Source organism: Vespa mandarinia, chromosome 1, assembly GCF_050613455.1.
Source record: "Vespa mandarinia isolate Hongniang chromosome 1, ASM5061345v1, whole genome shotgun sequence".
NCBI classification, from domain to species: Eukaryota; Metazoa; Arthropoda; class Insecta; order Hymenoptera; family Vespidae; genus Vespa; species Vespa mandarinia.
The window spans coordinates 20,365,684-20,379,132 of NC_140810.1; the positions used below are offsets into that span (position 1 = coordinate 20,365,684).

General features: G+C 30.6%; 4 protein-coding genes across 10 annotated transcripts; 2 read left to right on the top strand and 2 right to left on the bottom strand.

Annotated features, from left to right (window-relative positions):
• Positions 1-167: 167 nt before the first annotated feature.
• cutlet (chromosome transmission fidelity protein 18 homolog) lies at positions 168-4,555 on the bottom strand. The gene is made up of 11 exons (XM_035879641.2): positions 3,761-4,555; positions 3,485-3,697; positions 3,278-3,413; positions 3,002-3,191; positions 2,492-2,913; positions 2,183-2,425; positions 1,776-2,116; positions 1,410-1,651; positions 1,061-1,323; positions 656-947; positions 168-464 (listed from the first exon to the last, which is right to left on the bottom strand). Exons 1-11 carry the CDS (start codon positions 3,840-3,842, stop codon positions 273-275), a joined length of 2,616 nt encoding a protein of 871 aa, XP_035735534.2. The 5' UTR covers positions 3,843-4,555; the 3' UTR covers positions 168-272.
• A 348-nt stretch (positions 4,556-4,903) lies between these two features.
• LOC118447565 (uncharacterized) lies at positions 4,904-7,492 on the top strand. Of its 2 annotated transcripts, XR_014983142.1 has the most exons (5): positions 4,904-5,118; positions 5,732-5,980; positions 6,046-6,307; positions 7,320-7,416; positions 7,478-7,492. XR_014983142.1 is itself a non-coding variant. In XM_035879649.2 (3 exons), exons 2-3 carry the CDS (start codon positions 5,754-5,756, stop codon positions 6,302-6,304), a joined length of 486 nt encoding a protein of 161 aa, XP_035735542.1. In that variant the 5' UTR covers positions 4,905-5,118; positions 5,732-5,753; the 3' UTR covers positions 6,305-6,479. The 2 variants fall into 2 exon arrangements, 1 of the variants encoding a protein (XP_035735542.1); XM_035879649.2 differs by lacking the exons at positions 7,320-7,416; positions 7,478-7,492 and having other exon boundaries at positions 4,905-5,118; positions 6,046-6,479.
• LOC118447561 (uncharacterized) lies at positions 6,531-11,034 on the top strand. Of its 5 annotated transcripts, XM_085662117.1 has the most exons (11): positions 6,531-6,747; positions 6,815-6,984; positions 7,045-7,239; positions 7,320-7,416; positions 7,478-7,562; positions 7,655-7,807; positions 7,881-8,098; positions 9,839-10,025; positions 10,094-10,491; positions 10,567-10,778; positions 10,863-11,002. In XM_085662117.1, the coding sequence occupies exons 1-11, from the start codon at positions 6,710-6,712 to the stop codon at positions 10,877-10,879; spliced, it is 1,770 nt and encodes a 589-aa protein (XP_085518243.1). In that variant the 5' UTR covers positions 6,531-6,709; the 3' UTR covers positions 10,880-11,002. The 5 variants fall into 5 exon arrangements, with proteins under 5 accessions (XP_085518243.1, XP_035735535.2, XP_035735537.2 ...); XM_035879642.2 differs by lacking the exons at positions 6,531-6,747; positions 6,815-6,984; positions 7,045-7,239; ... (2 more) ...; positions 7,655-7,807; positions 7,881-8,098 and adding exons at positions 8,295-8,428; positions 8,529-9,753 and having other exon boundaries at positions 10,863-11,034; XM_035879644.2 differs by lacking the exons at positions 6,531-6,747; positions 6,815-6,984; positions 7,045-7,239; ... (3 more) ...; positions 7,881-8,098; positions 10,863-11,002 and adding exons at positions 8,295-8,428; positions 8,529-9,753 and having other exon boundaries at positions 10,094-10,336; positions 10,417-10,491; positions 10,567-10,709.
• A 283-nt stretch (positions 11,035-11,317) lies between these two features.
• On the bottom strand, positions 11,318-13,417 carry LOC118447562 (uncharacterized). 2 transcript variants are annotated; one of them, XM_085662130.1, is made up of 6 exons: positions 13,399-13,417; positions 12,889-13,242; positions 12,387-12,795; positions 12,032-12,315; positions 11,690-11,962; positions 11,318-11,576 (listed from the first exon to the last, which is right to left on the bottom strand). In XM_085662130.1, exons 3-6 carry the CDS (start codon positions 12,765-12,767, stop codon positions 11,318-11,320), a joined length of 1,197 nt encoding a protein of 398 aa, XP_085518256.1. In that variant the 5' UTR covers positions 12,768-12,795; positions 12,889-13,242; positions 13,399-13,417. The 2 variants fall into 2 exon arrangements, with proteins under 2 accessions (XP_085518256.1, XP_035735538.1); XM_035879645.2 differs by lacking the exon at positions 13,399-13,417 and having other exon boundaries at positions 12,889-13,349.
• Positions 13,418-13,449: the final 32 nt, after the last annotated feature.

The following is a 13,449-nucleotide window of genomic DNA, read 5'->3' on the forward strand; positions in this document are numbered from 1 at the left end:
TATCAATTTAAAATCGATTTAACATCGAGTTTAATATATATAGATTTAAAGTTTTGTATGGGAAAACATGAAACTTTTCGATTAGACAAATAGATCTAGTGATAGTATTGCGGATGATATGCAAACGCTATGTTCAAAACTATGTTTAAATATAAAAATACATAAAAGTTATAAAAAATATATTTTATGTTAGTTACAATTATCTTAAAGTAATGTTTATCATATTATGTGCATATATATATAAAGTATATATTAAGTATTAATGACAAGAGTTACAATAGATCTTTCATTAAAACTTGCCGTCGTACTGCTGTAGTTAAACCTTCTTTATATTTATACCAGACGCCGTATTTCTTCACAATGTCTCGGATTTGTCTTATTTCGTCTGATTTTGGAGATAATTTTACATTTGTTTTGATATTGCTATTATCAGGTACTATTTCACCAAAGTAATTTTTATATTTCTACATGAGGATAAGTATAAAGAAAATATATAAATATATATATATATATATATATATATATATATATATATATATACACATATATATATATATGTATGTATATATATATTTATATGTATATATATATAATATATACACATATAAATTTAATATTATTACAGAATATTTTTAGAGATTTTTAAAAAACTCACTGAGATTTGCATCGAAGTTTTATCAACCTGTTTTGAACAATTTGATATAATAGATGCATCAGTATTTGCTATCATAGATTTGTTTGATTGTACTAGATTTGCACTTATGGAGGCAGTTTCTTTGATTTTGTTCTGTACTTCTTCCTGTGTATCATTTTGTATAATTCCTGTGACTTTTGCAGATCTTTTAACATATTCAATTTGTAACTCTTGAGAAATAATTTGTAATACCGCATAAGAAATTTTTATACGGTTTTTACAATCTTGAAAGCATCCAATTTCATCAATATTGCTATAGTTAATTATGAAACGAATTAATTGCTAGATATTTGACAATATGAATAAATAATATGTAAAAGATTACTATCAGTTATCAAATATACAATTTCTTAAAGTTTCACTTACGGATTCAATTGGTATTCATATCTTCCCTCAGTATTTTTCTCTTGTACTAGAGTAAGTCCAAAATCTATCATAATGTTAACAACACGTGAGAGATGAGCTTTTTCTGCAGAAGAATATAAATGACCAGAAACAGTACGAATTTGTGGATTTAAGAGATCAGGTAGAACAGGAGTAATATCCATAATCAATGTTATATTATCAATTCCACGATTACGTTTCACTGTTGTCAAGATACTTGTGCTTTTTGCGATTTTTTGATTTGTCTATAAATATAGAATATATTTGTACTTGTTTACGCATTATTCATTTATACTTGTTAAAATTTATTGATTAGCAAAAAAATATTTACTTCAAATACAATAACAGGGTAAAATAATTTCGGAACTTGCATAGTAGATAAATTCAAATGCCATGTAAGAAATGCATAATTTGTATATGGCATAATTGACCAAGATTGATTATGTAATACAAAGGTTGAAATTTCATCATAAAATTGAAACCACTCAGCTGCTTCAGATATATTTAGAATTTTCTCAGTACAATTTGTAGGATAATTATGAAATATGCCATTAACTAACTTTTCATTATCTCCTATATGAAAAAAAAAAAAAAAAAAAAACTATATTAATGCAATAATATTATGTTAGAGCAAATAAAGTAAATGAGAAAAAAAAACAAGTAGTTAATGCTAAAGCTGAAAAAATAATCAAATTACCATTCTGTATTATTTTTAATATATTATGCACTCTGTCGCGGATAGATAGAATACCCGTTTTACTGATAGGAATTTTAAGAATTTCTTTCCATGTATCGAATAATCCCTTGCGAGTATTTTTTAATCCTAAAGACACATTATGCTTTATATCAAGATTTCCCATATATTGTAATGTACCAAGACAAGATCTAATATCACAGTCACAATTTTCTACTAATTTTAGAAGATCATTTTGGTGTATTTTTAATTTTTCTTTTTGTGCAATTTCCATTAGTCGCTGTACTAATCTTGTAGTACTTACTGGTGGTACGGCTATTACAAGAGCAAAATTTCTGAGTGGTCTAGAATATATAATTAATTTCTTTGGTAATTCTTTAAATTGTATTGCATATCATTAAAATACAGACCTTAAAGATGGAGTATATAGTTCGTTGCAAATACAAATTATAGGCCGTTGACAACTTTCTCCTTCTTTCTCAGTTTTCAGTTTATTTCTTTTATCTCTGAAAGAAGATTTCCCTTGTACAAATTTTAAAAGTTCTTCGATCGAAGCTATTGGTGCACCATCTATTTCATCAAGAATTAAACAATTTGGACGTGGATCTTTACCTATTACTGCTTTCATTTGCGTTGAAGCACGAAGTATTTGTCTGTAAAAATATATTCATAAATATTAATATTATATATAGCTATATAATTTATCTATATAATATCACCTAAAAGCATCAGGTCCTCTTTCATCGCTTGCATTAACTTCAATAATATTATAACCTGCATGTTTTGCTGCTAAATGCGCTAAAGTTGTTTTTCCTAATCCAGGAGGTCCTGTAAGTAATACTATCTTATGAATAGGATAACCTTTACTATCCATATCATTTTTATTACTATCTTCAAATTTTTCTGACATTGTTGTAGATACATTAATCTTCTTTTTTCGAAAAGATATTTCTTTATTAAATACTATTTTATCCCATAACTTTAACCAATACAAAAACTGTCTATTAACATTTTCATCCGAAAGAAGTTCTATGTATTTTTTAGGTTTATATTTATCAACCCATAATTCAGTGCCAGATGTTTTATTGCAATCGGAAGACGTAGTGGCTGCTAAACTTGCACGTTTTGCATTATTGACAATCTATTATAGTACAAATTAATTGCATTAATTAATTGTATGTCTCAGTGCTTGAGATAATGTAAGTAAATCTTAATCTCAATGTACTTACAATTTCTTCTGCTTCTGCTTTAAGTTGATCATATGGTATTGATAATAGATTACGAACAGGTTTCATTGATTCTACAGTTATATTTTCTTCATTCTTGATTCTAATATATAAACGTTGAGAATCAAAGGATCTAGTTAATGCTATAAAATTCCAAGGTGGTACGCGTAAAGAAATGTTACCATTTTCCTTGCTATTAGTAAAAATATATTCATTAAATTATTGAAGTTATCAATTGAATTTTTTTTTTTTTAAGTTATAAATTATAAATGATCTTACTCCTGATAACATTTAGCTTTATAAGACACATGACCGTCTTCTTCTTGCAATTTTTTTCTTGTGTTAACAACTGTTTTAATAATAGCATCTGTTTCATACCAACAAGGTCTTTTTTCTTTTGGCTCCAAGTACTCGGCTATAAAATAAATATATCAAAATGAAACTTTAATATTTTGTAAAAAGAATCCTATATACATTTATACATACAGAAAGTATCTTTTTCCAATAAATCTGATATATCACCAAATAGCTCATCATAATTCCTTTTTCTGGAATTAGCTATGGAATGATTATAAGATTTGTTTGCCTGGAGAGAAGTGCTTGGCGAATTGAAATCATTTTCAAACAGTTTCTGTTTTTCGGTTTGTTGTAACGTTTGTTCCTCATTATTTTTAAGATTTTTCTTGTTATTTAATTGAGCTAAAACAATAAATGTTTATACGAAAATGTTAATTACAAATAAAGAGGTTATGAAGCTTATACCTTGGATTTCTTGTAAAACTTCAAAGTCATCTTTACGTATTAAATCATATTCTTCATCTGAATCTGGAAATTCATTATCCATTTTTCGTAATGTACAGAAATAAATGTAAACACCGGAGAGTTAATTATCTTAAAATATTAAATGTATCTACATTGTTAATTAGGTTACTATTCATATAGAAACATTTTCGCGGCTTCTTTTACTATAAGGTACATGACTTTATTTGATCCTATTGGTATACAGGAAATGTAGTAATAATGTTGATTGGCTAGGCATTAGAATAAGAACCAATCAAATTTAAGTAATAACACTCGGTGATTCGACTTTCGTAGGATATTCATATTCATTTATAGATTAATTTTAAAAATAAGGAAAGAATAAGGAAATATCTTTGGTAAAATTATTAATTTATTTTTACTTAATTAAATATGCCGTGTTAGTAATATGTTATGTTGTTTCCCAAGAAATTGTAACAAACTAGTAAATTATAAATTACGTATGTTAAGCGTGTCGTGCGGCAACACGGAATGTATTGCAAACGATCTTTTGAATATTAAACGACAGTCCTTGACGGATTCATTGTATTTTATATATGTAACAAGTCGGTGTTTTCTCATTTTTGCATATATCGACGACATTTTGATATTTTATATTTTTAGAAAAATGAAAACACTTAGGTTTGCGACGAATATAAAAAGATTATGACCGATCCCGAAAATCTGAATGATTTTATTTCGTATTAGCATTCATTCCCATTTACAGAGGTTATGTTTCAACGTTATTCGTTCAATTCAACAAATTTATATAATGTAATAAGACTATTTTACACCTCGATAACCTAAGAAGGGAAATTTATTTTCATTATTTTCTATACGAAGTAAATTTTCTTCTTCTTCCATTAGTATCTTCTATATTTCTTCTCTTAGTTCTTTGTTAAAATTGTTTGATAAAAATAGAAAAAAAAAAAAAAGAAAGAAAAACAGAACGACAGAAAACGATAAGAATTACTAGCTTTGTTGTTTTCGTAGAAAGAGTTTCCAAATCTTCGGGAGATATTTTTAGCTTATATGTAGAAAGATGTCGTGTGAAAAGCTAGAGGGCACTTATTAGGAAAGAAACGCAAAGAAGAGTTAAGGAAAGTTCAGTTTTCGCCGTGAAGCGATATAGTGCGTTTCGTGATATATTGTTACGTTTCAACTTGAATCACGTGATTTTAACGTAATTAAAAACAAAAATTGTGTATGTTAATACAATGTATTCCTAACAATATATTCTTTGACGTTCTTTTGAAGAACGATGAACGTCTTACGTTTTGCTGTCTTTTTATATTCAGAAAAGGGGTCATCCTGTGATTAAGGTAAGCAGTCAGCGGAAATCCGGCCGGCAAAATTTACGATCGATAACGTCTCTTACACTAAGGTTTGCTCGAGTTATGGAACGCGAAATGATATTCCAAATTTTCTTATTACAAATTAAAACAAAAACGAATTCTATTTATAAGTTTGAGTTGCTATCGTCATTGATGGTTCGTTGGTGTTGACCTATCGAACGATTAGAATATTTTGGATTAAAGAATTTCAAACGTACAACGTAGTTATAATTTGGAACTTCATTGTTTCTCTGACGTAATAGTTCTCATAAAACGTTCATTGATTATGACTATTTTCTTTTGAGCATGCGAATTGCGTTTCAAGTTTCGCAAAAGCGTGATCAATACGTATCTATATATATATATATATATATATATATATAAAGGGAGACGCGCGGAATAAAAAAAGAGGCGCGCTATAGTTACAACAAATGAATTAATGTTTAATCAATTATATTTAATACTGCATTTTTTTTGTTAGGTGTTACATCTTGACCGTGTTAAAGTATACAAATGACACGAATCGCGCGCGCGCGCGAACAAAGTTTACAATTTGAACATTTATTTAAACAATTTCTTTAACATTGACGTTACTTTCCAGTCTTGAGTAACCGTTATGAAGCATGCAGGCTCCTATATCAAGAAGAACGATAGGATGCATTGGAAAATGTATTTCTGGTCTGAAACGCGAAGAGTTGGATCAGATAACAGATAATATTACGAAAACTCTAACGCATCCGCGCGGTAGAGAAATTTTTCGAAGATATTTGGAACAACGAAATCTCAGAGATAATCTCGAATGTTTAGATTTATATGAAACATGTTCAGAATTTATCGTGAAAGAACAAAAGTATGTATATAGGATTTTTATTGTAAATTTTATGTATCTCATTGCAACATATTCTATGTTTACAGTACGTTATCGAAAGATTTCAACATAGAAAGTTTAACGAATGACGTTACGAGAATGAAAGAACTCCTTGAAGATTTGGATGGTGTTCCACAGATAGATTTGGCTCATTTGGAACGCTTCAATGAAGCTTTAAACAGTGACTCCAGAATAACGATGCTCGCTGTGTTGGAAGATACAAGGGAACGTTTAAAAGATCATTTAAGGCGTGTACACGGAAGTTTTAAACGATATGCCTCGGAACCGTGCCCTATAACTAAATAAAAAGTATTAACACTTTAATGTAGGGCTCGATGGTTTAATGTATTTTAATATAACGCGTTATTATATCGTACTTGTATGTTTTCAAATGATATTTTAAGATTTATTATCGTGTGATTAGACTTATAATAACAGATTTATTGTATAGCACGAGAAGGAAAAAAAAAAAAAAAAAAAAAGAAAAAAGATTTTCTACAATGAAATGGCATTATCGTTATTTCAGAAAATCCTTGTGTTCTTTAAATGTCACACACTTTGAATGGATAAAACTATATATACGCGGACACACTCACGCATACAGATTTGAAATAAGCGTAATATTCATATTGATTATTTTGTTTCTTGTACGTCGATTAGTACGTCCATTTATTTATTATTGACAGTCTGATAATTTGAAAAAGGTTAAATATGGGAGGGATTATTCAACATTCTACTAACGTATTAAGGTATAATGACGCACGAACTTAAATTCTAGGAAAGTCGAATGTATTGATACATTTTTATCTTTAATAGCAAAACTAAAACAGAGAAAAAGGTCAGGGAAAAGTCAAAAGAATTCGCCGATACTTTCCCGAAAAAGATTATTACGAATATTCATACAACCACGGTAGCAATAGAAAATTATAGAAGAAAGAATAATGATATTACGACGTTTCATAGTGATCTATCGAAGAAAAAAGCGAGTTAGATATAAACATATTAACGATATAATTGATAATATTTATAAACATATTTCATTTTAGAAGTATTTGATAAAGAATTTAGCAGAACAAAGATTCGAAGTTTATTTGAGACCGTAGATCAATTAGAAGCGAGTTTAACATTTTCCCGTATTTTGGAATCGGAACAATGGCTACGATATTCCGCTTTAAAAGCGCAAAAAGTTGCTATGATCGATGATCTCAGGAAAGCTAATAAACTGAATAAAAATATGTTGAGTTAGTTGTATGTCGTGTAATAATAACAAGAAAAGAATTTTTCTCTTTACAATCGAAATAATTGTCATTTTTTTGTTCAGATTTATTCAGACAAAGTGTAACGGATGTACGTATTGGAAATACGGATACCTTACCGGAACCCTTGAAAAGAGAAGTACAACGGATTTGGCACAGAAAGTAATGTTATAAGATATGATAGATCGCTTATTAAGATATTTATTTGAATGCTTTTTGATAGGTACGATGATCTGTTGAAGCAAAACGAACGACTAAAGAAAGAAATCAATACAGTGAATGCGCACGTCGAAGAGAGAAATAAACAGGTCTAGAATACATCGAAATAATTATTACCTCTCATAGAAGAATATTTACATCGCTTACCGATGTTGTCATTCGTTTGTTTGTTCGTAGATAGATAGATATACTTGAACGAAGGTTATTGAATATGGCTGAAAATTTAATAGAACGCGAAGAAACGATAAAGAGAGTTTGTATCAAGTATTTGAATCTCAAGAAACGTAAAGACGTGGAAGAAATTTTATTAAGAGGTTCGATCGAGACCTTACAGGTAGGTAAAATAAATTTTTTACGATCACTTTGCGTTTGATCGTAGCGTTTAAGGATTGATTATTATTTCGAAGGATGCGCTGCAAAAGGCACGTAACTTAAATGTCTCCAACAAGCCCGAGATACGCCTTTCTTTAGGCAAAGATGCTCAATTGGCCATGGAGATACGACGAAGCGATCGCTTGGTATACGAGAATGCACTTTTAAGAGCGCATTTGCAAGAGGCAAGACGTGCATGCAAAAGCAGTAGAAGTAGTAGCGTCATATCTTTACAGAAGGATTCATTCAAAATGTAATTCCTCTGCTTTTATATGCGTATTAATAAATCATTAATAAATCATTCTTTACATATTACAATTTTAATTTATTCTTATTATAGAAAGTAGTTTAGCTTAAACTTTTCCTTATATACGATACTTGTTAGGTATATATATATATATGCTTGTGTATAATTCATTATATCAGCAAATAATAATGTTATACATAAGGTTTCTTGAAAATTGGATTGGCATTAAGTAAATACTGGTGCTTCGCTATATGAACAGTGAATCCGAAGATAGAAAGTCCATTTAGTGCGCTACGGCACTGGACTATCGTCTAATCGCTCTTTTTCATATTTCTCGTAAGTGAACAATAAGAAAAATATTGTTATCTTGAATAGATACTCGGCTGTAATATGATAAAAATATGATTCGTTTTAGACAAAAGATTATTATTTTCAGAATAGATAAAAGTAAGGCCAAGAAGGATCTTGTGTTTGTATTGACTTTCGACGATGACAATTTATCATCATTGACATCAAGTTTCAACATCGACAATGCATTTTATGCTATTTAATTACGGTTTATTTTGTCTCTTAACTCCCGCATTGATAATAATATTAATTTCTCTTTATATTTATCGTCGTATCGTCGAAGCGTTATTGAAGCATCAATTGAAAGACAAATTCGTTGGTCTCTTGGAAGGCACCGATTGCGTTTGGGCTATAGAAGAGCCTTCGGCCCTTTCTGTCATAAATGTCCTTGTTGTTTTGGAAAAGGATCAACATGAAATAAACGCGAACATTCTAGAAAGCTTTAGAAATCTAATTAAAGAACGATTAATCGGTTCAAATTTCGAGAAGATACTTCATTGTAAAAAGAAAAAGTATGGATACTACTTTTGGGAAAGAGCAAAGGAGATCGATTTGAAGGAAAGAATAAGATGGCTCGAGCACGATCAAACGCATTGCGATGGATACTGCGATGACATTTACAGCGAATCGTTGAAAAGAATATTGGAAAGGAAGTGTAATCAACCGCTTCCTCAAAATCACTCGACGTCCTGGGAGATATTAATTTCAAAGAATTGTTCATGCGTCAGTCATCAGCACGTTCGACGTATGGAAGAAGGCCGCTCTATTCTGGATCGTGGAAGAAGAAAGAAGATCAAGATCCCAGTATTATTTCGTATTCATCATGCTCTCGGCGACGGATCTGCCTTGTTGAAGCTCTTCTTGGAAACTATTGCTGATAAACCTAATGAAGTCTCGACTATACCAGAAGAAAAGTGCTCGTTAGGACGTCAAAGGAAGAATTGTGAAAGAACTTCGTTGGATCTCCCTATATTTACTCACTGTGCGAAAAATTTCAATGTTTGCGAGCAGCCTTGTTATTCGAACGACGTACTTTCCGCTTGTATGCCCTTTGCCGATCTACAATCTCTACGAATCTTAAAGACGGTCGTACGGAATTATTTAAACGGAAAGATTAATTATTTCGAGCATGTTACCTTCGACGAATTTAAAAATGAAATGCAGATATTTCTCTATGAATGGTGGATAATTTTTAAGGAGTTTCTAATGAAAGAGGTTTATGAAAAACTTAAGATCTTTGTGAAAAATCTAGTTGTCCTTATTCTAATGCCCTCGTATTTAATGGATCAGGCCATTCGCAGTATGGATAAGAAGTTCGTTATTGTTCCTCGAAATTTTTCTTTTATAATATATCGGAATAAGTGCGTCCAACATTTTACATTGTTCTTATCTTTTCAGTTCTCTTCATGGATCAAAGTTAACTGGACAAAAAATCGTTACTTATTGGTCAGAAAATGATTATAGAAATCCAAGCCAGCAAAAAGTTTTAACGAAAATCAAAGAAATAAAGAGTATTACTGGAGCAAGATTTGTTGAAGTCTTGTTGGCAGCCTTGTCTTCGAGTTTACATAAGTATTTTCTACGCGTACGTATCGATCACGTTCGAATTTTGAAGCTCCGATTTAATATTTTATATTTCCAACGCACACGCAGATCAATGAAGTACCACCGAATTCACTGACCGTCGTACTCCCAGTTAAAATGGAAAATCCGAAAGAACAGGTTCATTTGTCCAACGATATCTCGGTTGGATTACTTCCTTTGTGTATTTCTGAGATAAATGGCAAAGTATATTCGAATTTAGATGAAAACTCAAGGACGATCGAACGTCTTCAAGAAATTATGAAACTTAATAATAAGCTTCAAGAAGATCTCGATTATTTGATTAATTTTTGGGTAATGAAGTTTCTCTCTGCCGTATTACCAGAGATATTATTGAGACCGCTCTTGGAGAGTCATAGTACGATGATTTTTAGCAATTTATCTGGATGTCAGGAAGTACACATTGTGGGCTATCCCGTGAAAAATATTCTTTTCTGGATACCGAACAAGTAAAATTTATTATTTTTCATTAAACTCTACGATCTTACGAATCGATTGTAATTCATTTCTATATGTATTTTCAGAAGTAACACGGGTATCGGATTTTCTCTCTTCAGCTATAACGAACACTTGCATTTGTCCGTAGTCGCTGACAAAGCTTTGGTAAAAAATGAGAAAGTTTTTTCCAAAATATTAGGGAATACCGTCTATGAAATCGAACAACTTCATGAGAGCTTAACATCCACGCGTTTCTCAAAGAAGTTTTTCTCTAATGGAAAAGCACCCATGGACAAAGGTAAATCATACTCATCGCACACGCATACAACTTTTTTTTTTTATATCAATTGTAAATTTATTAATTATATTTTGTATTTTTCAGAAATTGGCGTGCCATGAACCTATAGAGACACTAACAGGGTCAATCGCATTTTACTTATTCTGTGAATGAAAGCACATTATCATTTTCATAAAATTATTTTCTAATGTAATATCCATACAAAATTAATGTATTATTTATACATTGATGTTTTATTCTTTCGTGTATATACAAATCTTATATACTGAAAAGTTTCTTTATGATTCTTTATCTAAAATTAATAGAGAAATAATGAAAATAATAAGACGTTATTAAATATATAATAAACAAATGCTATACAGAATAAGAAATCTATAAAATATTTTACGGTATACATACGTATTTACGTCATTGAAAATTGTTCAATTGGTAAGATCACGAAAGATATTGATTACAAAATTTTTCTGCTTATTTAATTTTTATGAACTTGGACTTTTTATTGTTACGAATTAATCGTATGTATCTATAACTCGTCAAAATTATCGATCAGACTTGAGAAAAAGAAAGGGCCAAAAAACAATATCGAAAAGAGTGTTAAAAAAAGAAAATGTACTTCCATGACGATTTTTAGTTCTTGACGATGGTTTAGTGGTCAAAGAGGCTTTTGTTAATGGCGCCACTGAACTGTGAAAGTCTTTATGACTTTTTATTTTCTTCTCATTGCTTTGAGAACTATAATCTGACGATACATCGAAATCGTCGGAGCTTGTATCTATATATTTGCGATGTTTCAAAGATCTGTATTACATTAGATAATAAAAAAAAAGGAAAAAAAAAGAGAAAAAAGAAATAATAATTAACCGCATCAAAAGCGAATATTCGCTGAACATTAAATTAAAAGTTATTCTTACCTCCTCCATTTTTTCGTAATGTATCGCCTTTCCGGTGAACTCCTTGAATCGCTCAGCGTTTCGTCAATATCTCGACAGCTTGAGTCTGGATTACAATTGTCGCAAGATCGATAATTGTGGCTTTGTTTTAATTTATGTAATACCGTGAAAGTTGATGGATCACTAGCACTGCCAATGATAGCAGGGGATGTTTCTGTAATGATTGTTTCGTCATTTGGCTCATGCTTATCGTTTAAAAATGTACACGATTTTTGTTGTTTGCTTGAAACGTATCTATAAAATATATATATATATAAAGATAAATGAACGTTTGAATTAACGCGATTACTTTGAAAGACATACTTTGGATAAGCGTTTGTCTTTAAGACTTCCTTCATATCTTTCTTACGTGAAATCGTGTCAAATGATTTTTTTGAGCTTGTCAAAGATAATCGCTTGATCGAATCATTACGAGATATTTGTACAACAACTGGTGATTTGTTCCCTTTTGCTCGTGGAATTCTACTATCTTTCTTTTGCGAGATTATCGACCTAGGAGTTATACTATCGAGATTCTTTTCATTTTCGCTTTTGCTTTTATCTTCAGAGCTGCCTCTCTGTGAATTCTCTTGCGTATCAAAGTTTTTCTACATACAGGAAGGATACGGTTTCTATGAAAATTAGGCGATCAAAACTTGGGGAAATAAACTTGTTAAACCTTAAAAAAGATTGGTGTCGATTCGCCCTCGGTAGAAGTAGTTTCATTTTCTGCAGTTCCCTCTTCAGTAGCAGTAACGTCGACTTCATCTTCCTTGTTTTGACATTTCGAAATAGAAGTTGTTTTTGACACGGTTTCCGTATTTTTTGTAATCGACAATTTATTTTTCCCGCGAGTATTAAAAGCTTTCTTTCGTATGGATAAGCCGGTATTAAATTTTTGTCCCAAAACATTTGGTACGTCAGGTTGACTAATAGCCGCATCATAGTCGTATGCGATGACTGGTTTGACGTTAGTATTCTGTTTAGTTCTAGCACTGTTTTGCCGAGACGAGATAGATTTCTTTGTTTTTGGAATTTCATTTCGAACTTGTGCATTCATCGTTTCCCCGGCATGACGAAGACTCCAACTGTAAAATATGAGAGATAATAAAAAAAGCAAAAGTTAAGATAACATTATTATTAGAGAATATCGATTGATGGATGACAGTATTCCTATATACCTGGAGGTTACAGAATTTTTGTTCAGTCGCTTTTTCGAGTCTTTCCGTATTTTTAATTTACTCCAAAATTTGAATACACTTTTAAACCTTTTACGATGGATCTTTGTGAGTGCACCGTCTCTTTTATCTAAAGATTTTGTAAAATCTGCTTCCTCACTTAGCCATTTTGAAAGACTTTTATGCGTTGGAAAAAGAGGCGATATTAAATAGTTAAATTTATATTCGATATTTGGTTGAATGTTAAAAGGCGTTTTTCTTAAGTTCGCCAGTATTTTTCTTTGATATGTTAAGCGTTCACATGTTCCAAATCTCCGCGAAATCGTGCTTAGACTTTTCTCCTTTTTGTATTGTCACCTTGAAAAACAAAGATGGTTTATTCATAACTTCATGGTCAATGCGATTACACTCTTCATTCATGAATGTATGCGCATACTGTTTAATATACTTCTGAAAAAATACATTAATATTAAAAAAGTAACATTACAAAAAAATAAATACGTAAATAATTACGTAACATGGAAAGAAGAAGAAGAAGAAGAAGAAGAAGAAGAAGAAGAAGAA